Source organism: Equus quagga, chromosome 15, assembly GCF_021613505.1.
Source record: "Equus quagga isolate Etosha38 chromosome 15, UCLA_HA_Equagga_1.0, whole genome shotgun sequence".
Lineage (NCBI taxonomy): Eukaryota > Metazoa > Chordata > Mammalia > Perissodactyla > Equidae > Equus > Equus quagga.
Window position 1 is genome coordinate 87,117,476 of NC_060281.1, and position 22,354 is coordinate 87,139,829.

A 22,354-nucleotide genomic window follows, 5' to 3' on the forward strand; every position below is an offset into this window, starting at 1 on the left:
TCTTCTTCAAGCAAAAAGAGGAAGATTGGCAATGGACATTAGCTCACAGCCAATCTTCCTCAGCAACAAAGCCCCCAAAACAACAATCCACAAAAGGAAAAATTGGTAAGTAGTACTTTATCAAAATTAAAAACTTTTGCTCTGCAAAAGATACTTTTTTTTTAAAGATTTTTTTTTATTTTTTCCTTTTTCTCCCCAAAGCCTCCCAGTACATAGATGTGCATTCTTCGTTGTGGGTCCTTCTAGTTGTGGCATGTGGGATGCTGCCTCAGCATGGTTTGATGAGCAGTGCCATGTCCGCGCCCAGGATTCGAACCAACGAAACACCGGGCCGCCTGCAGCGGAGCGCGCGAACTTAACCACTCGGCCACGGGGCCAGCCCCTGCAAAAGATACTTTTAAGAGAATGAAAAGACAAGCTAGACTGGGAAAAAATATTTACAAATCCATATCTGACAAATGACTTGTATCCAGAACATACAAAGAATTCTCGACACTCAACAGTGAGAAAACCCAATTTAGAAATGCACAAAAGAGTTGAACAGACACTTCACCAAAGACGGTATATGGAAGGCAATTAAGCACACAAAAAGACGCTCAACATCATTAACCATTAGGGAAACGCAAATGAAAACCAAAATGACCTAATACCATGCATCTATCAGAATGGCTAAAGTAAAAAATATTGGCAATACCAGATACTGGAGAGAAACTGGATCTCATAGTGGAACACAAAATGGTATAGCCACTCTGGAAATTTGGTAGTTTTTTATAAAGTTAAACATAACCTTTACCATATGACTGAGCAATCCCACTCCGAAGTATATACCCTAGATAAATGAAAACTTAAGTTCACATAAAAAGCTATACATAAATGTTTATTCAAAATTGCCCCAAACTGGAAACAACCCAAATAGCCTTCAATTAATGAATGTAAAACAAACTGTGGTATATCCATACAATGGAATACTACTTAGCCATAAAAAGTGACATGTATGAATCGCAAAGATATTACACTGAAAGAAGCCAGTCTCCAGAGATTACATCCTCTTAGGATGTAATCCAGAATGTGTGTGACATTCTGGAAAAGGCAAATCTATAGGGAAGGAGAACAGATCAGTGTTTGCTAGAGACTGGGGTGGGACAAAGGTCTGAATACAAAGGAGCAGCATAAAGGAATTTTTTGGGTGATGGAATTGCTCTCTCGACTGTAGAGGTAGCCATGAAATGTGTTAAAACATACATAACTGTATATATGAACAAGTTAATTTTACGGTATGATAATTTAAAATTTTTAAAAATGGAAACAATATATATCCAAATAAACTTCTCTTTAAAAATGCTTTAAAAGAAATTTTCCATCTGGGTTTCTTCCAGAAAGGCTGCTTTGTGAGGGCTCTGCTACACCAGCCCTGGTGCTTGTGGGTCTGTTTATTCATCTGTAACACGAGAGGATCAGTCTAGAACAGTGACTTTCCTCTTCCCCTGACCCTAAAATTGCACCCCTGCGCACGCCTTTGTGGGAGTGTGGGAGAGGTGGCTTTGGAGGGAAAGGGCAGTTGGCCTCCACCTCTACTCCGCTCTGGACCCACTGAGTAGTTGTGCTTTTCTCTCAGCTATGGTTTGTCTGAAAACCTCTGGATTAGAATAGCTGGACTTGAGCCAGACCCTCAGGCCCCTTGGGGATCTGAACAATCCTGATTTCAGGGCCTACATAGGGCTCACTTACTTGTCTCTTTGGCATGTGCCCCTGTGGACCCCAGTGGGTCAGCCGGACCAGGACACTGGCTCTAATGGTCAGTGATCTAAACAAGGCCTTTTGAGGGGAAGCTGGAAGTGTGCTCCTTGCTTTAGGACCCCCAGGTTGCACACTGATTACACAAAATGGGAAGTCTGATTTTAAAGGCTTCAAAGTCTAGGCCTCCTCTAAGGCGGGGTCTGAAAGGACTCGAACCATTTTCTTTTTTTTTCCACACTGGATGACTTTTTGGAAGGGCACTTTGTAAACAGGAAAGGGCTGTGCACCAATGGGGGAAATGATGCTATGAGAACAACTGTGCTGACCTGGACCAGCAGGGCCGGAGCATCAGTCATGGCGAGAGCTGCTGGTTACACTAAGCGCCTACCACATGCCAGGCACTGCGCTAAGGAATCGGTGAATCTTCTCCACAACCTTGTGAGAAACGGCTGTCATTGCTTGGACAGATGAGGAAACTGAGGCTCCAAGGCACTCCGGATCACATGGGGAGGAAGTGACAAGGCTAGGATCCGGTCCGCAGCTCGAGCCTTCTGAGTGAAGGCCTGTGAGAGGAATCCTTGAGGCCTAATGTCAGGCCTACTCTCCACACGTGGCCCAGCGAAGGAGACTAATGCTACATTTCATCAAAGACTGGTAGGCGGTCACCAAGGGCACTTTGAGGCCATGTATAACAGCACTCAAAAAAATTTAAGAGTTTTTATACAGTTGAATGCTTTCTTTGAAAACTATCTTATGAGTAAGTCCAATCTAGAAAACCAGAGTTGGGCTCCCATGGTTGAAGGTGGAAGCAGGGTTGGCCTGGGGCCCCCAGAGCACCGCTTGAAGGCCACTTATCCAGTAGGTTGGCATTTACTGTGAGCAGCACAGGAGGTGTCATGATGCTTAAGGTTCTAGTTCTGGGTTCAAAAAGAATGAAGTGGGACTGTGGCAGACCCCTTCCTGGGTTAGTCGGTCTCAGGGATGGCTGCAGGGTCCCAGGCTTGCCATAACACATTGGGCGTTGGTCTATTTGACTTGGGCACCATCAGCCTCACCCTCCCCTCTGGCCAGGAGTCACTCACAGGGTAGGAAACTCACCTTCATCATTTTACATTTAGTAAGTCTCATCTTTAAAGATATGGATTACGAGGTTAAGGCGGCAGCACCCTTCCTTTTTCCTTGCCCTTATAAAAGGCATCATCTGGATTTTTCTTTATCAACAAAAGTAGAATGTTCAAGTTCAGATGTTAGTGTTGGATCAATGACAGATCTGTACCTCTGGCCCTGGTGCAGGTGCTGGTGAGATGGCTCACAGTGGAATCATCAAACGGACATCCTTCTCATAGATGTCAGGGATCACTCCCATAGGGGAGTTGACCATGTGCACGGTGTTCTTGCCAAACAGCTGGAACTCATAGTGGATGAGCTGCTCCCAAAAGCCATTGTTGGGCCGGATAATGGGCCGGCACGACTTGGTCCACGTGTGGGCGTCCAGCAGGGACATGGCGTGATACTTCATGAGGTAGGCGAGGCAGAGAGCGGCTGAGCGGCTCACGCCGGCAGCACAGTGCAGCAGCGTGCGGCCCTGCTTCACCTCCACACTGTGGATGTGGTCAGCGATGGGGTCAAAGAAGTCAAAGAGACGCGAGACAGGCGTGTCGGCCACAGGCACCTGCACATACTGGATGTCTTCGTATACAGTGTTCATCACCTCCACTGAGACGTTGATAACCGTGGTGATGTGGTTGCTGGAGAGCATGAGCTTGTTGTTGGCAGCCACCCCATTGCTGATATATAGGCTGCTGGTGATCTGTGAGAGGCCACTGATTGAGGGCTGCCGGAACTGAACCGGGAAGGTACACGGGGGTGCTGTCATCAGGCCGGTGGGTCAGCGGCCAGTGAGGCATAAAGGCTGCATTTTACTGCCAGGCTATGTCGTGGAAAACTGCAAGAAGGGAGAGAATGTTTAGAGGGCAGGAGCCCAGCTGGGCCAGCAGGCCAACCCCAGGGGATTTCTGGGAAACGGATGGATTGGCCTATAGCAGAATTCCCTAAAGTGGTCCTCCGACCATCTGAGAAGGATTCCCCAGGGAACTTATCAAAAATGTAGATCCCCAGGCTCCTCCCCAAACCCACAGAGCAGGCTCTCGGAGTGAGGAGCATGAATCTGCATTTTCAGCATGCTTCTCAGGAGATCTGACATGTGTTGCCCTACAGGACAAAGGCTGTGCCCCCAAGCCTGGCACTCAAGGCCTCCCTTGAGCAACCCCACATTTCAAGTTGGGCAGGCTGACTTGTGTCCCTAAGCTGTGCCCTGGCCTGACTCTCCATCTAGGCTCACACAGCTGTCCTCTCCCTTTTCTTCAAAATTCTCTCCTTCCTTCCAGCCCCTCTAATGGGAACTACTTGTATCGTCTCCCTCCTCAGTCTTCTGATTTTATGCTCAAATCATGAGATTCTGAATCAGTGACATGGAACCAGAGCCCACTGTGCTGGGCGTCACTGGAGGTATAAGAGAGAGGAGGGTCTCAGCTTCTCCCCTCCAAAACCATCTTTTTTGAAGAGACAGGATGTGCCCATGTGAAACTGACATCAAGTTACAGAGTACTACATTGTTAACCATACTTCTGCACCTTGCCCCCAAGGAGGGCCTGGCAAAGACGGTGGCTGAAAGCTTCCTGAAGGCCAGCTTCCTGGGGGCACCACAGCAGCCCCCAAGAGGAAGTGCAGAGAGGCCTCAGGTAGACAAGCCATCCCAGCATAATGCTGTGTGCAGCAGGGCTGTCGCAGGCACCCCAGAGAGGGGCAGACTCCTGCCTTCTCCTAAGAAATCCCAGGCCCCTCACTCTCTCAGTCTTGAGTACAGCTGAAAAAAATAGCACATCTTCATGTCTTTCAGTGAAATAGGAGTATTCAGTTTTACAGCAAACCTCTCAAGGCCAAATGGCAGTCTTCACCCAGCACAGAAAAATGAGAAGCCGAAGTTCTGTTCCCCTGATTAATACATTTCAGCAGCTGCTCCTTGTCAGGATAAGATGGAGCCCCTTAGCTCGGCTGTCAAGGCCATTTGTGGCCTGGCTCCAACCCCTCTCTCCTGCTTCCTATTAGCCTTTCCCACATCCTGAAGGGCCTCAGCTAGGCTGAGCCACTTGCAGCTCCATGTGGACATCCACCTCTCTGGCCAGGGGCCTTTGCCTTTGCTGCTGTCTCAGCCCAGAACCCCCTTTCCTTACAAGCCTGTCAGATCCTGATCTGTTCCATTCAGCAGAGGATTGCTGAGCCTTGGGATCTTAGCCAAGGGTCACTTTCTGAGGGAAACCACCTGGGACCACAGCCCTCCTCACATTTGCTTAAGTCCCTGCTCCAGGCGGTCCCCATGTGCTCTCCTTCCTAACACTTCCTGAAGATGTGGTTTTGCCTTGATCTGTCTGTGAGTTCTATGGGGATACCACTGTGCCTATCTTCACTCCCACTGTATCACTGGTGCCAAGCTCAGTGTCCCCACAAGGTCGTGCTTGATAAATATTTGTTGAACGAAGAAATGACTCCAACAACCATGACTCTGCCTTCTGAGAGGTTCTCTGGAAAGGATGAGTTCTCTGGCTATGTTTCTCTAGAATTTTGGGGAGGGGCTGGGTGGAGGTGCAGGTGGTTCCTAGGCTGCTGGAGAGGAAGGCCAAAGGCTGCATAGGCAGATCCTACCTGCTAGTGCCCTGGAGTCAAATGTATCAGGCTCACCCCAGGAAGGGCCACGGGGGCTGGTTTGTTCTAAGGGTCATGTGAGGGCAGTGAAAAAGCCCCCCAAAACCCAGGTGGAGGCCTAAATGCTAAGGGATGTTCTGGATCCTCATCATCCAAAAACCCAGAGAGAACTGGATTGAGGGCCCCCAAAACTAGTGTCCAGTGGGCAACAGGAATAGGGGAGACCACTGTTCATTACAGCGACAAGAAGTTTGCAGAGGAGACACTGCTTTTTAAGATGAGGGTAGTGATGGGAGGAGAGTCATCTTCATGCTAGGCAAGTAATATGTATCAGGCACTGTTTTCGGTGCTGAGGATACCGAGACATACAGGACAGCCACGGCCCCCTTCTTCACAGAGTTCAAAGGGAGAGGGACATCAAATAGGCAATTACAGGCACAACAGAGTGGGAAAATAGGGATAACAATGCCTACCTTATAAGGATCTTCGGAGGACTAAATGAGGTAATGCAGGTAAAGTGTTTAATACAGGGCCTGGCACATAGTGAGCCCTCTGTAAATGGTAACTATTCTTGCTGTTGTTAGGAAAGTTAAAACGCAGGGCAGCATGAAAGTGAAGAATAAAGGGATTTATTTCAGGCTCGGGGCCAGAGAGTGATCGCCTGAAGAAATGACACAAACAAGAACGTTCAGCACGAGGGGGAGGATGGTGGAGAAACAGTGACTCTGTTCACCATTTTATAGCCTACAAAGCCTTTGGCTTCCCTTTTGGTTCCATCTCCAAAGCAACATAACAGGCCGGTGTCTGGAGTTAATATTTCCATTTTACACGTGGGGAAAATGAGGCAGAGAGGGGAAAAGGACCTGTCTAGGGTCACAAAGCAAGGTCCGAAGGCCGGACTTTCTTCTCTCATTCTGTGTGGGAAAACGTCGGCAAACACCGCAGGGCGTTTGTTAATACTGGGTTATAAATGTGGAACAAGGTTCACGGGTTGCCCGGAGCGGGGCGCCGCTTCCTGGGGTGAGCCAGGTAGGTTTCCTGGGGAGTTGGTGTTGGAATAGGCTTCTTCGCCTGCTCGGTGTCAAGACTCCGACGGTCTTACCTGTCTCCCGCGGGCAGGAGGGCAGGTTCGTTCAGGAAGCAGTCGCACTCGAAACCTTGGTCGAGGGTCTCGGGGAGAGAGAAGATGAGTCACGACACGGAAGCCACAATCTCTGCCGGCCCGGCGCTCTGGTTTCCATAGCAACGGTCCCCCGTAGCGGGGGGAGGGGGGGAATCGACTGCGCCGGGTCTTTGGAGAAACCCCGGCTTCGTCTCCCCGCCCCGGAGCTGCCCCGCCTGGACTCACCTGGTTCAGGCGGGCACCACGGCAGCCCTAAAGGAGAAGTAGGGTCAGCTCAGCGCTCTGCAGCCCACTCCATTTCGCCCAGCCCGTCTCCACGGCAACGCGCCGTTTCGCCCCACGGCGGCCGCCGAGGGACAATCCTATCGCGTCCACAGCTTCTCGGCTCTGCGAACCCGTCCCGCCCCCTGGGTCCCGCCTCCTTCTCGCGTCTCCCGGGCAACGGGCGGTTCTCAGCGCACCGCGCCTGCGCAGGACCTCACTCCACTTCGGCGCCCGCCCGCCGAGCATGGCCTCCAAGCTGCCTGCGGTTCCGGAGTCGTTGTCGAGCGCGGAAGACCTGACTACTCAGCTGGCCAGGCCCTCGGTCACATGGAACCTGGGCTTGTCCACGGCTTCTGCGGACGCCGCCCAGGCCTCCACCAGCTCCGGTACCAACCCGGCCTCGGCCTTCTTCCGGCGCAGTAGGGTCGCCAGCCGCCCCGAAGTGAACGTAGGGGCCCGGCCTCAGATCTGCTTCCTGCGGCCGCGGACCACGCAGCCGCTGGTGTTCTTCAGGTGGGGCCCGCGTGCCCAGAGGGGTTGTCAGACCCCGGCGCCCCTGGGGGAGCCCGAACTCTCTCTGACCCCCGCCCCTGGGACCCCGGCCTTGGCTCCCCGGAAGCCTCGTGCTCCTCAGAGCCCGGCCCTCTCTTAGACCCTGGGAGAGTCTGGATTTCTTGCAGATCCGGCCCCAGCTCCTTCCCAGGCCAGCTCTTCCGCACCGCCGGGAACCCGGGAGCCCGAACGCCCCCAGCCCGGACCCCCGGGAGAAGCCGAAAATCCCACCTCCGACCCACACATCCAAATGGCCCGGCCCTACAGGCTCCCAGGCTTGACATCGTGTAACCCGAGGGTCCCCAGCGACCTTTGGGCCGAGCCTTGAGCTTCCTTAGAGCGTGGCGAGGCCCAGGTCCCCTCAAGCCTGACACCCCTCTCCTCAACCTGTACGTGCCCCAGTGGCTCTGGGAAAGCCCCCAGTTCCCTCAGCCCGGCCCCAAACCCCACAGACCCTCATTTCCCCTCCCACTTCCATTTCACAACCCCCTGACAGCATCCTCCAGGCTGCCACAGAAAGCAATTTGGTTCAAAATGGTTATTACTTGAAAGGGAATATTTCCAGTCACTGCCTTTCTTTTTTCCTTCCCAGGAAGTATTGGTAAATTTGGTGCAGCACTGAGTGAGTGAAGAGTGTTTTATGTGACTTTAAATATTTTAGGCTTTTTTTTTTTTTTAAACAGGATTTAGGGGACTTGTACATGAGCATCTTGATCTCTAATCCAGTCTTTTCCACCACCTCATACCTTTGCTGTCAGAAAAATATAAATGGGAGATTGGGGATGTTTGTTTGTTTCTACCAGTTTGTAAATGTAAAAACATTCATAAAACCTTAGTTCTAAATTGGCTGAAAATGAAATAGAAAAAATGTTTTTAATCCTTCAAAATGTTTTATCCTTTAAAAATTGTCTTTTTTGTAGTAGACATTTATTATAGAAAAATCAAACAAGACAGACAAGCAAAGTGAATGGCCAGAGAGAATCACTGTTAACATTTTGGTGTATATTGTTCCAGATCCATTCATATATATGTACTACAATATGCTTACACATTTGGGGGGAGGAATATGTCACAAAAATGTTTACTATTTTGTAACCTGCTTTTTTTCCCCACCTAACACACTGTGGATATCTGTTTTAGTCATAACTTCATAGTATTTTATTGTATGATCTAACCACAATTTTTTCAATTCCTTCCCTATTATATATTTATATAGTTTCCAAATTTTAGAAAGAAGATATGAGCAATTATTTTTAAGTGGGCAAAAACATTTAAAGGTACATAGTTGCAAAACCGCTTCATGATGTAACTAAATTATCAAAAAGTGAAAACTCAGTGCCTTGTATTATCCTTTTTTTTTTTTTTGAGGAAAACTAGCCCTGAGCTAACATCTGCCAGTCCTCCTCTTTTTGCTGAGGAAGACTGGCCCTGAGCCAACATCACTGCCCACCTTCCTCGATTTTATATGTGGGACGCCTACCGGTGCCATGTCTCCACCCAGGATTCGAACTGGCAAACCCTGGGCTGCCAAAGTGGAACATGCACACTTAACCGCAGCACCACCAGGCCGGCCCATATTATTCATTTTTGACCAGTTCCTTATTTTGACCAAATTGTTCTCTCTGGTTTCACCTGGAGCGCCTGGCTCCAATCCACCCCGCCCCACCCTACTCCACTCCATCTTCTACCTCTCACCCCCCAGTCTCCTCAAATCTTTGTCTACCCCAGACTTTCCTCACTTTTTTAGACTTTTTCCAAACCCTTTTCCCTTAGAATTCCCCTGTTAATTAACCAACCTAACCTCTGTTCAAACTCTTTATTCATTTTTTTCCCTGTTTCCTCTGACCACCTCTCCTCCCCACTTCAGATGCCCCTTAGTCCTAGGCTCTGAAGCAGGTGCCTCCCACCTCAACCTCATTTTCTCCTTAAGACGAGGAGAGTTCTCAGGCCCTGTTGACACTTCTCTTTTGAATTGCCCTGGGCCTTTCTACATCCTTTTCAGGATGGCTTTTCCTCTCAGTATCCAAAACCCACCCCTTGAGTGCACGTTTTCCACAAGAAGAAACCTGGGTCTACTCCCTTACTCTTCTGATAATTATGACAGAGCTGTGCCTCTCCTGAGAAATCTGGGGAATCCTCAACTACTACCCCAGGACCCCATCAGATCAGGCCCAGGCCTAGCCCTGGCCTCAGCCATCTCAACCTGTACCACCTTCCCCTCCTCTCTCCAGCTTAATGAATTCCAGTGAAGCAGCAATGAGAAATTTTCTACCCAAGAGCCACTTATCTCGGGTGATTACTCGTGACAACCTCTGTGCACAACGAATCTATGAGATGGAGGTAAAGTTAAAGCTTTTGCATTAGAGCGTGTTAGTGGCTTGACCCATGTTCATTTCACTCTCCCCAATACCCGGGGGTAGATCACAGATCTTAGAGGTGATAGGGAGCCATCAAGGTGCTCTATGCAAGCCCCATTTTACAGAGGAGGCAAATGAAACTTGGGGTTAGTTATTTTTCCAAGGTGTCACAGTTGTCCTTGGGCCGAGTCTCTTGGCTCTTGTGGCACTTTTTTTTCTCAAAGCACATTACCTTTCTATTTAGGGAATCTGTGAGTGGATTCCTATTATCTCCCATAAAAAGAAGTCTTGCGTCCTAGATCTTGAAGTGGCACCAACACAACTTGATTAGTTTTTTCCTTCGAGGATTATCCCGCGTTTTCAATATGAGAACTGAGGTTCTTCTGCCTTTTGCTTATGGACAAGTAGGGTTTGACCTGCTTACCCAAAAGCCCTCAGAAAAAGGGTGGGGAAACCACAGTGCCAACACCCCATAGACTCTGCTTGATTAATTCATTGAAGGTATGTTTAGGGCCTGCTAGGCACTGTTTTGGTCATGAGGAAGAGACTAATGAATATGAAGGACTCTGAGGACATGCTTGTTTCTTCAAGCAGAGCAGGCAGCCCAGAGTTGAGCTGTTGCCCACTTCTTGACTCTGTTGAGCTTCCCTTCATGTTCCAGAGCCAAACCTGGATGGGTGCATGGGATTCTGACATCAAAAAGAGGGAGGCTTAAGAGATGGTGCCAGATCTTGAGCACCAGAGAGACCAAAAGAAGAGTCGAGGCCTGGGTGTTTCCCTCTGCTAAACTTCCTTTGGTGGAGTGGAATGGAAATTGGGTAGACTTGGAGATGGGCAGGCCAACTTCACGTGACCTTGGGGAATCACATTTCCTCTGGGACTCTTCTCATTTGCAAAATAGGATCTATTAGGATCCTCTCAGTTGCAGGTGACACGAACTGAACTTGAGCTAGTTCAAGCAAAATAGATAATGAGAAGTTTACATAATCAAGGATAGATGGGCCAGGGTCACCAATACTTGGGATAGGAGAAACCAGGGGCTCCAATGCCATTGGATGTGTCCTCCACTCTCCTCTTCATCTCCTTTTCTGCTTCTTTCTGTATGTTGGCATCATCATCAGGCTGGCTGTCCCTGGGGTCCGTGGCCACAGGAATCCCTGGCCTGTAGCCCAGGAAGGAAATGCAGTGCTTCCACTGTTGCTCAAGTTAGGCAAATCCTGGAGAAGGACTCCATTTGGCCCCAGTTGGGTTATGGGCCCATCCATGCCCCAATCATTGTGGCCAGATGGTATGGGCTATTCTGACTGGCCCAGGATGGGTTGGGGTCCAACCCCTGTAACCAGTAGGTAGAGGATGTTGTACCTCTGGCAAGTGGAGTGAGGATCTTTGAAATCCTGTAACTGGAAACTCTCTTGAGTTGGCTTTATATGTGCCAGAGGGCTGTGCCATCTTCTGGTCATTCAGAAGTTCTCCTGTTAAAGCTGTATTGAGCCATATGTGTTTTAGGTACTCGGCGTCCACTATGTATTATTATCTCATTTAATAGTTTAGAAAACTGAGGCTCAGAGAGATGGACTAACTTCACTAAGGTCACACAGTATGTCATTGCATGTTGCAGAGTTGCAGGCTCAGGTCTGACTGACCATGGTGCAGGACATTCTCTCTTAAGGACAGGGGCTGTCTTTGTGTTTGTAGATGCAGTGACTTGCTGAGGGCTCAGCTTGTAGGAACTCAGTGGATTTGAGAGGCCTGAGTGGCAGTTTGGTAGTGTTTTTGTTTCCCCCCAAAAGTGCTCACATTAGGGCAAGAGGCAGCTTCAGTTAGCCATTCATTTCTCAGGGCCTCAACAAGGACAGCCAAGGTCTAGTGTCTTGGGAATCCTCTGAGCAATTCTCTGAAAACAGTGGGTGATGGCTGGTATTCCTTCATCTCTGGCTGCGGATCTCAACTGGGGATGGTTTTGCCCCTCAGGGGACCTTGGCAATGTCTGAAGACATTTTTGGTAGCACAAATGAGAGTGGGGTGGTACCGCTACCATTGAGTAGCTAGAGGCCAGGGATGCTGCTAAATATCCTACAATGCACAGGACAGTCCGCCACCACAAAGAATTACCTGGCCCCAAAGCTCAATAGTGCCAAGGTTGAGAGATCCTAGTCCATAGTAAAAGTGAAATCACTCTCTGCCTTGCTTAGAAATATTTGTGTGTGTGTCCCAAATATTTGGGAAATACCTTCACGACTATGTTGTAGTCTCCGTGAAGACCTGTGGTTGATTTTTCTCAGTATCCTCTCCATAGCTAGCTCATTGGAATAAATAACTGGACGAGTAAGACAAAGGATATGCCTTCCCAGAGCTTACAGTCTTATTGGGGACAGGACAGAAATGATATAACAGAAGAAATAAGTAGAGTTCAGTGTCATGTAAGGCATGTCACCAACAATATGTAGGAAGCACCAAATGAGCAGTGCGCTGTTAGGAGTTAAGGAAGCTGGGAGGAACGAGATGCAGCCTTTCTCCACCCACCCCTCCCCTCCTCTTTCTAACTAGTCTTCGCATAGAGATGTTGAGGTCAATAGCACATTCCTGTCCGAAGATACCAGAGGATTATCTAGCTCAATGCCCACATTTTACAAATAGGAAAATGGAGGCTCCCTGTGAGTCACATTGTTTATGGAATATTGGGTCCAGCTGGCACATTTTCCATCCCCATAGCAGCAGCACAGATAACCTCTCTTGCTGTGAAGTAGCTTCTTTATCATAACTTCACCTCTGTTTTTTGTAAGATAAGAGCTTCAGACAAGACCAAGAAAAAGATGAGCCACTTGTATGACCACCTGAAAAAAAAGTTCATGACGGACCAGCTCAGAAAGCTGGGGCGCTGGAGACGGGAATCCATGAATGTCCAGCAGTACCTGGATAGCATCCGATTGCATCCGTTCCAGTTGAAATTCCATCCTGAAGAGAAAATCCGGCCACCCTAGTCAAGGCAGAATCATCTTCCCCAGAGCCATGACGACACTAGGCTGATGGGAGAAAAAGAGCTAGAAACTAGCTAGCCTACACTGTCATAGAACAACAATAAACCCAGACCAGTGGACAGTGGAGCACAAAAACCCTCAGCAATTGTGCTGTTCCTTGCCCCGCCCCATCCCCTCTGTTCTGGTGAAGGAGTCCTGGTAGTCCTGTAGCTGCCCAAGGGGAAGAGGCCCAATCAAGCTGGCTTACACGGTTAAGGCAAAGATCGACTGTTGGTATCCACATGCCTGAGGTGAAGTGCCAGGCCAGGTGTGCTGGGACATCGGTACCTTAGATGAGAAGGGCCACTGCTTAGCATTCCAGTGGTAAGGAGGTCAAGGGGTGGGGCATCAGACAGACCTGAGTTAAGTGCTATTTCTGCCATCTATCTGCTATGTGACTTTGTAACCTCTGAGCCTTTGTTTCCTTATCTGAAAGGGATAGTAGTGAGGGAACCTGCCTGCAAGAACTGGTGTGAGGATGTGGAGTACTTGGCCCAGGGCCCATCATTTCCAATGGCTCTCATCATGATGGCTCCAGTTGGCTTCCAGCCTTGCCAGTCCTCACTCTCTGGCTTGCCTGCTGTCCCAACTACACCCTGACTTCACATTGTGCTTTTACTCACGCAGGCCCCTCATCTAGAATGCCTCTTTAGCACCTCAGGGGTCTCAGGAAACTCTTCATCCTTCAAGGCTTATCTCACTGCCACTCCCCACCCTCCCAACCCTCCCACCCCCAGCAAAGCTTCTCAGACCTCCTTCTGCCTCCTGCCTGCCCCTTTCCCTACCCTGCCTAAGCCACATGGGTCTCGTCTCTCCTCTGAACTTGGATTACCTGTGGTGGCTTCACTCCGCCTTGTGTGGTAGCTATTGGGTACTTGTGCCAACCCCTGATTAGGTTGTACAGTCTTTGAGAGCAGGGAGCAAGGATCCTTCAAGATTCAGTTCAGGCCTCTTCTGTGGCACTTCCCCTACCTGGCCCCAGTAGAAAAGGCCACTCCTTCCTGTTCCCACACCTTTGCACCCAAGGGGGCGTTGGCCATTTCTTCTTTGCTCACTGTTTCCCTGACCAGGTTGTAAAATGCCTTGTTGGCAGGGACGCTGACTTACTCATCTTTGTAACCACAATGCCTAGTAAATGGAGCAATCACTCAGTGTTTTTTGAATAAATGACTATCTTATTCCTTTTTTGTATTATAGCTTCAGCACAGTGCACAGAGTAAGGGTCTGGTACGTATTTTTTTAACTTAACCAAGTCCCCTAATTTTACAGATGAGGAAACTGAGGCCCAGAGAGGTGACCTGACTTGCCCAAGGTCACTCAGCAAGTTAGTGGCAAAGAACTAGAAGCAGGTTTCCTGACTGCCGTGGAGTGGTCATTCTGCATCACCACAGCTGCTGGGTAAGGACCTCAGTCCTCTTGATGGCTTTCGGAAGTCCTCCTCAGGAAGTCCTCATTCATCGTCATCCTCATCACGTCCCTCCACCCTTGATGCCTGGCGCCATCTGGCAGCCCTTCTCTAAGCTGGATCTTGGCGATGCCCCAGCCCATCAGGGGCTGGAGTCGGGGTGGGGAGCCAGATGTTCAAGGTGTTTTATTTTCCCCCTCTATGGTCTTGCTTTGAGAACTGGAGCATGCTACATTTCAGTGGGAGCCAAACAGTCTTTTTCTAGGTTCTTGTCTGTTTTCTTGGCTGAGTGCAACTGATTAGAATAATTAATTTTAAATATTTAAATTTTGTTACACAAGTAATATGACCACATTTACCAAAAAAGCCTATTAGGTCAACCACTGCTAGCATTTTGGTGTATTTCTTACATTTGGTATATTTGTTTCATTTCAAAAGTCTTTTCTTCCTTGGCACTGTATATAGAAAGGGGAAGGGCTTTGAGTTTTCAGAGGGCCTGCAGAGCAGCCCCAGCCCCTCTTTTCTCCAGACTCTCTCAAGGAACTCTCCACCTCCTAGGTCTCACCTAATGCAGCCTCTCTGAGCCTTACTCCGATCTAGTCTCCAGCCATATGCACCCTGGATGGCTGGCCTTGGCTGAGGGTCTTTGCATCCTCATGCTGTGGTCCAAAGGACTGGAGGGCCCCTGGGAATGGAGTGGGTGAGGAGTTGGGATGTCAGCCTGATGAGTGCCTTTATAAATCACTAACGCACCTCTGATTGTGTGGACTTACTCTTTCCATTTTTGCGTTAAAAACCAGAGGATGTTAAATTTGAGTAGGGAACAAGAAGTGATGAAATTCTGGAGAGGCTGCTTAATTCTTGGGAGGGAAAAAGAAGATTAAGGGAAAGAAGATGAGTGAGGGAACAGGGAAGAATAGAAGGGCCTTAGATGGGACTTTATTGTTTGAGAAAGAATTTGGAGCTAGGGAGGGGTTTAAAGGTTCTTTAGTCCAGTGAACACACCACACACATACACACGGAACTCTTAGTCCAAGTAAAATCTTATCTGGAAGCCCGTTCTAGTAATCAAAACTGTTGCGCTATTAACATTTTATTGAGCACTCATGTGCCAGGCACAAGGCTCAGCTCTTTTTAAACATAATTCACTGAATCCTCCCAACAACAATTTAGGTAATTTTCTGAGCCCTGTTTTATAGATGAGAAATTGAGGCTCAGAGAGTGAGAATCCTGCCTGAGGTTGGGCAGCTAGTAAGTGACAAAGCCCACCTCAAGCCTGTCTCACTCTGAAGACCATATCCTAACCACCACGTGGCAAGTTCCCTGTCTTTATCACTCTGGTTGGAAGTGGAAGAGCCGGGACCTGGAGCCCCCTGGAGCGTGATTCCACAGATGGTGTTGTGGGAGCCTCAGCTGTAACATCAGTTACCTGAGGTCAGCTATTTAACAGAGGGCTGGACTAAAACCCAGGTCTCCCTTCTATCAGATGGCTAAGAAGGACTTGTCACCCATTCTGGGATGGATAGGCTATTAGGTGGAGTTAAGCTGGGTTAGGGAGATGTGGATGAGGGAGATGCTCACCCAGGAAGTAGAAGAATGGGACGCAGGAGTCCTGACCACCACCCATTAGCTGTGAAAAGATGTTCTCAGTTTTGCCCTTGGGAATCTTTGTGGAACATCCTTTGTGTCTGAAGAATTGTGCCGATGGCAGGGGACAGATGAGTAATACTCTCTTTAAAGGGATCAAGTGTGTTTGAGCATACTTTTAATTCTTGCTGAAAATACATTTCATTCCTTCCTCCCCTAGTGCCAAATGCATGTCACTACTTGAGAGTACTTTGAAAAACTTCCCAGTTTAAAAAACTTGTTGGGTGCTCAGTGGACCTTGTTCTTTCCCTCTCTAGAATTTCTCCACAACCTGGAACAAAAGGAGGGAACTTCTGTTTACCAAGCACCTGTTACATGCAAGGCCTTTTATATCTTCCCTTATTCAGTCCTCACAACACTTGTCAGGTATCACGCCCATCTTACAGGTGAGAAAACCAAGGCACAGAGAGGCTGAGGTACCTACTCAGAATCACTAGGTTTGAACCAGGGTGTGACACACGTAAGGCATGCTCTTTCCATGCTATCCAGCTGCCCTCGTGATCCTCAGCTTCATTGCCAGCATCCACCTCAATTCCACCCATTCTTGGCCACAGGAACTGCTCTGTGAGGGATGCCCATGTTGTGGGCCTCCTGTTCATGGCTTTCCTCCTTGGGTACCATTGTTGACCATGGTGGTCAGTGACACAATGGGGAGGAAGTCTTGGATGAGGACTCATTCTCCATACAGTGAGTCCCAGCTCCAGACTATCAGGCCCGGGCAGGGGCTTCAGAACTCCAGTAGGTGGATGTGGAGCAGCCAGCCAAGGGGCGAGACAGCTAGAATTATATGGGCAGCTTGTCAGGGAGCAGGGGAAGTCAAGTAGCTGCTATAGTTGCAGCTAAAAGTGATCCCCAAGTCCTTATATATGCTCCCATCTGTCTATCCATCCATCCATTCATCCGTCCACTCACCTATCCATCTGTCCATGTGGCCCTTCAATACACAATAAGAACACAAAGGTGGAGGAACTGGTTTTCTTGTTTGCTGTGTCACCCCTCACTTTTTCTGATATGTGTGGGGAAGCGGGGTGACCTGCCAACCAGGAGTGCCTCTGCCCTGATTCACTCTGACCTTGGTCAAGTTACCTCTCCACTCTGAGAGTTTGGGGAGCTGGAAAAACCTTAGAGCTGCCTTGTGCAGGTCATTTCTTCTATTTACCGATGGGTAACTGCGGCTGGGAGTGGGGAATTAACTTGCCAAGGTGAGATAAGGAATTAGTAATGGATTTAGGACTGGATCCCAGGGTGCTGCCACCCACTTGTAAAGTGGGAATGGGAATCCTGGCTCTCCTCACCTCCTGGGATTGTAGGGAGGACCTCAGGAGGTAAGTGGGGCTGAGTGCACAGGCTTTACGAGAATGAAATGGCCATGGGAAAACACTTTGAGAAGTGAGGTCACCAGACCAGAATGTCCCAGAGGTGGATCCCAAGCCCTTTCTGCTGGGCCTGGACAGATCCCTCGGTGACCACAAGAGGTCAGCAGACACTTGTGTGCTCAGCTAGGATCTGCTGGAAGGCCTGTGTGTCAGGGTCTGGGAGGGAGGCCAAGTTGTTTAATTCCTGGGGACCCCTAGCACAAACAGGTAGGGGCAGCTCCTTGTTGAACTGTGAAGTGTTACTCTGGGTATTACAATTCAGAGCCGGGTCCAGCTGCTGACTTTGGAATTCTGCATGGCTATGAGGGCTGAGAGGGCAGAGCCAGGAGCAGGCCTTGGACTAGGACTCCCTGCCTCCCCCAGCAACCTTTCTCTGGGCTTCAGCTCTCCCACCTGCAACTAGGTGGGCGCAGTGCTGGTGGCTGATCTCTGCACTTCCAGAGTTCAGATCCAGTTCTCAGATCCTGAGATGTGGCACAGAGCTTTATACACGTAATGCTCCATAAATACCTGCTGAGTGGATGGGAGCAACTCCTGCTCTGAGGAAAGCCAGAAAAATCCAGGCTTAACAAAATGATAATTTGATAATTTGGCGTGATTTTTGCTTTACTAATGTATTTATCACTTAACAAATTGTTTTCTGATGGAATTCCTTTAACCAGTGTGCTCATCTGGGAGCATTTTCAAAGGTTCTCTCGCCAAGTCATTGTCATTCAAGTGCACATCCCCCCTAGGGTTGAGTTGGGTCTCAGCCGGTAGGACTCCCCCACCCAGAAGCTTTGTGTGATGGTCTTTCTCGTTTCTCCCTGTGGCTCACCGGCAGTCACGTTCCATTTCAGCATGTGTTTACTGAGCTCCTCATGGGGCCCAGGCACTCTTGTAGGTGCTGGAAGTCATCCGTAAACAAAACCGACTCAAATCCCCTGTCCTCATGGAGCTTGTTCTATGTAATGGAGTCCCTAGAGGACAAAGAGAATCCCATAAAAACCCCGGCTGATGGTGGCTGAGCCTTTTTTGGGCTCTACAGAGAGAATCGGTTTGAGCTACATTTGCCCTCATCAGCCCTTTGGCCCCTGGAAGTGCTGCCCACAAGCCTTGAGGGCCACATATGTCCTCATCCCTCGGGGCTGCAGTGAGGTTTCATTCATCTGATGTGTGTGGGCCCTCAGGCGGATGGCTCAGTTGGAATCTCATCTCTGCCTCTCAGGAGAAGTCGTTTCACCCTCTCAGAGCTTCAGCTTCCTCATCTGAAAACCAGGAAGAATTGCACCTACTTCAGAAGCTTGTTCTGAGAACCCAGTGAGCTAATGCTCATTAAGAACCTGGCACGAAGCCCGGCACCTCATGGGGTAAATGTGAAGGGCGTTGTGGTGACGATTGTAATTATTGTGCTATACTTGGAATTGACATGTAAACCTCAAGAGGCAGCTTGGTGCAGGGAAGTGAGCCCCAGAATAAGGATCTAGAGATAGGGGTTCAGCTTCTGTGACTCCTTAATTTGCTCTAGACTCTGGACAACATACATCCCATCTCTAGGCCTTGGTGGATTTCTCTTTCTTCATATTTCAGTTAATCCCTAAGGAGGAGGAAGTTGGACTGAGATACATCCATAGCCTATTAGGGACCTCGTAGCCTCCTTAGGTCAGTGAACCTGGTCATAGAACAATGGCCAGTCATTGGGGCCCCAGAGCCAAGCCTTCTTCAGATAATGCTAGGGGGCTGAGTGCACAGGCTTTACGAGAATGAAATGGCCATGGGAAAAAATTGTTCCTTAGCTTCATTCAAAGGGCAAATTAGAGGACTGGGAGGGCCTGATCCTGTGGAACCTAGCTTTCCAAGCTTTTTTCCCATTCTCCTTCCCATGAGCCAAATCTCATGAATTCTCTCTCTTCTCCAAAGAGGCTTCTTAGTTTTTTACTTCTGAGCCTTTGATCCTACTGTTCACCCTGCTAGGAATACAGCCCTCCCTCACCTCCACCTGAGGAAATTCAGCTCCGACCCTTCCAAGCCTGGCTCCTGGTCCACCTTCTTCACAGAGCCTGCCCTGATGTGAGCTCTTCCTTCCTAGGCTGGACTCACTCCATCCGTCTCATACCTTGTGCCCTCATCATCCACTAACCTGCCTTAGTTCTCTCATGGGACCAGGAGCTCCTGCCAGGCACGGGCTGGACAAGTTGGCAAAATGGAGGCTTGGCTACTCCTTTCTTTGTGAAATTTGCATCCTGTACCACCGACTGTATTCTCTGGAGCTCTCAGGTCATTTCCAAAGTGTTTTTCTATTTTCTGTTTCCTTCTGTTGCCTCAGAGATTCTGCATCCTCCATCACTGAGGAATCGACTCCCCAGAAAGGTTTTCAAACAAAACCTGTGATTTCTATCATGCTAAGCAGAGGGCAAAGCAGAGGTTGCTAACTAATAGTCCTCCTGGGGCTGGCAGCAGGGATGTTAACTTTGATCAACACCATGTTTTCCTCGTTGTTGCGTTTAAGCACTTTGGGTGGTGTGTGCAAGCTCTGGTTAGCCACAGCTGCCACCACTGTGTATTGTCCTCAGGCTGAGTGCGCTTACTTCCCTGGCCCCTGAAGACTGTGTTTGTGATTGCCCCAAGGTGTTAGAACATAGGTTCCTTTAAAATATTTAACTAGTTTCTAAATATTTGAAGTTATGATACAGGTACTATATACAAAATTGATTTATATGGGCATTTGATGAAAGGAGAATTCCCGTCTTCCTCCTCTCTGGGGCCACTGCGTTAATAGTTTCTATGCATCTTTCCATAAATGTCCTAAGAGCACAGGTTCTTAAGGTCAAGTTTGTGGTCTTAAATTGTATGTAAAATTTCAGGTGTAAGTGCCCATTTGTACATTCTGTAGGTTTCCTCATAATCTTAAAGGAGTCCACAGTCCCCTACATTAAGAACCACTGACTTTGAGACTTCTAGCTCAGGACGTTTGACTAGCACCCATGTTTCCCTCCCATCTTTCTTGAGACCCTACTGAAATAAAAGTATAGAAAATTCAAAAAGTACTAAACACTTTACAGCAAAGAGAACTAGAAAGAAGACTATTCAACAAATATTCATTGAGTTCATATCATATGCCAAGTCTTCTTGTAGGCCCTGATGACAGAGCAGTGAAAGAAATCTGACAAAAATTCCTGCCCTCCTGGAGCTTACCTTCTAATAAGAAGAGACAGAGTCAACCAAGTACATAATTTAGAAAGTGACAGGGGCTGGCCCCGTGGCTGAGTGGTTAAGTTTGCGTGCTCTGCTTTGGTGGTCCAGGGTTTTGCTGGGTCGGATCCTGGATGCGGACATGGCACCACTCATCAGGCCACGCTGGGGTGGTGTCCCACATGCCACGACTAGAAGGACCCACAACTAAAATATACAACTATGTACTAGGGGGACTTGGGCAGAAAAAGCAGAAAAAAAAAGAAGATTGGCAACAGTTGTTAGCTCAGGTGCCAACCTTTAAAAAAAAAAAAAAGTGACAAATGCTGGGAGAAAAGGAAAATGGTTAAGAGGGCTTGGGAAGGCCATGTTGGGGGTGTTTCAATTTTAGATAGGGATAGATCACGGATGAAGGAGAGATTTCAGTAAGTATAGAAAGAGGATGAGAGCGCTTGCTGAATGAAACAGGTGGAAGCAGCGCCTGAAATCATTCTCTTAGCCAACTAAAAAGGAGGTGGGAGCCAGTTGACTTGAAAGAACCCAGGGAGTCTTTGGGCTTAAAGTCAACAGGTTACAGAAGAGGGTAGAAGGGAGGACAGGGAACTAAAATGGGGGATTTTATTCCTTAAACTGGTTAGTGACCCCATGGGTGTCTTGTATGGTTATTCGTATGCACTACATATATTCTGCAATATTCTTTTGTATCTACTCAGTATACAGTAAACATAGACTCACACACAACCTAGGGCGGGGGCGGGGAGACAGCCGCCCTACCCTTCTCGACACTCAGCTTTGTAAAGTGCAGGTAACATTTCTCCCAAGCAGAAAACAGTATGGCTCTTCTCTGAAGCAATTGAATTAAATATCTGAGGGCAGCTAGGGCTTGCAGTGTGGATGTTGGCACCACAGAATAGAGCCCTCCTGACTGCTGTTTATGATTCTGCCCCACACAGAGCTTCCAGCCAGATATTCTCATTTAGCAAAGGGACCGGAGGTAAGACAGACCTAATTGTGTAAGAGCAGAGGAAACTTACACCAATTCATTTTACAAGATACTAGCTAAGGGGCATAGAGCCAGAAAGCAGCCAACCTGGGATTTGAACCGAGGCCTGCCTTCTAAACTTGTGCTCTTAGCTACATACTGCCCTGCCTCCCTCTTAGCTCGTGAATCTCCTTTCCTTGGTAAAATGAGACACAAATCAGCATCTACATTTGTTAGCTCTGGCCACAAGCTTGTAGGGGAATCTGTCTAGATTTTGAGTGAAAGCCCATAGGAGCTGGAAGGCCTGGGTTCTTATCCAATTAGCAATGTGACCTTGAACTCAGACATATGGGGACAGTTGTCCCTGCCATCTCACAGGGCTGACCTCAGGTGGAAGAGATGCTGTGACCAGCTCTGCAGTGTGAGGTTGGATCAGCTGTCCCAGAGCCTTCCAGCCCACAAGGGCCTTCACTGCTTGTCACACTTTAGCTTTTCCTGCTCCTAAGGTCCTTAGGGGAAGCCTAGCAGGGCTTCTTTTTGGGGGGGGGGGAGGGGAGGGATCTGGTATCTATTGTGTTACTGCACAAGTGGACAGACTTTGGGGCTAAAGAACCTTCTGTTTGAATCTTGGTTCCCCGTTTGCCCGTGGTGTGATTCTGGGCAGGCCTCTTTAGCTCTGTGATCCTCAATTTCCTCTTGTGTAAAAACAAATCATGAATGGACCTTACAAGGTTGTTGTACAGGTAAGACAAATACTATATGATTTCACTCATGTGGAAGTTAAAGAAACAAATCGATAAGGAGAACAGATTGGTGGGTACCAGAGGGGAAGGTGTTGGGTAAAAGGGGTAAATGGGTACATGTGTCTGGTGATGGATGGAAAGTAGACTTTTCATGTGAACATGATGCAGTCTATACAGAAGCCGAAATATAATGATATACAACTGAAATTTACACAGTTAAAAACCAATGTGACCTCAATAAAATAAAAAAATAAAAAGTTAGGAGGTGAGGTTTGTAA

The 22,354-nt window shown here is 48.4% G+C and overlaps 2 protein-coding genes across 6 annotated transcripts in view; one reads left to right on the top strand and one right to left on the bottom strand.

The window, feature by feature from the left end:
* Positions 1-374: 374 nt before the first annotated feature.
* On the bottom strand, positions 375-6,886 carry DUSP18 (dual specificity phosphatase 18). The gene is made up of 2 exons (XM_046638749.1): positions 6,542-6,886; positions 375-3,682 (listed from the first exon to the last, which is right to left on the bottom strand). The coding sequence occupies exon 2, from the start codon at positions 3,611-3,613 to the stop codon at positions 3,047-3,049; it is 567 nt and encodes a 188-aa protein (XP_046494705.1). The 5' UTR covers positions 3,614-3,682; positions 6,542-6,886; the 3' UTR covers positions 375-3,046.
* Positions 6,887-7,324: 438 nt separating this feature from the next.
* The window catches only part of OSBP2 (oxysterol binding protein 2), a 183,215-nt gene continuing 168,185 nt past the window's right edge, over positions 7,325-22,354 (top strand). For 3 of the 5 annotated variants that reach the window (XM_046639620.1, XM_046639623.1, XM_046639627.1), the window contains exons 1-2: positions 7,325-7,339; positions 9,610-9,718. The gene's annotated coding sequence lies outside the window, so the exon portion shown is untranslated. Of the gene's footprint in view, positions 7,340-9,609; positions 9,719-14,030; positions 14,151-18,392; positions 18,530-22,354 lie in introns of those variants that run through there. The other 2 variants (XM_046639621.1, XM_046639622.1) reach the window with 2 other exon arrangements.

Excerpts from the sequence above, each read along its gene's own strand:
- DUSP18 (XM_046638749.1), bottom strand. The coding sequence starts at position 3,613 with ATGACAGCACCCCCGTGTACCTTCCCGGTTCAGTTCCGGCAGCCCTCA.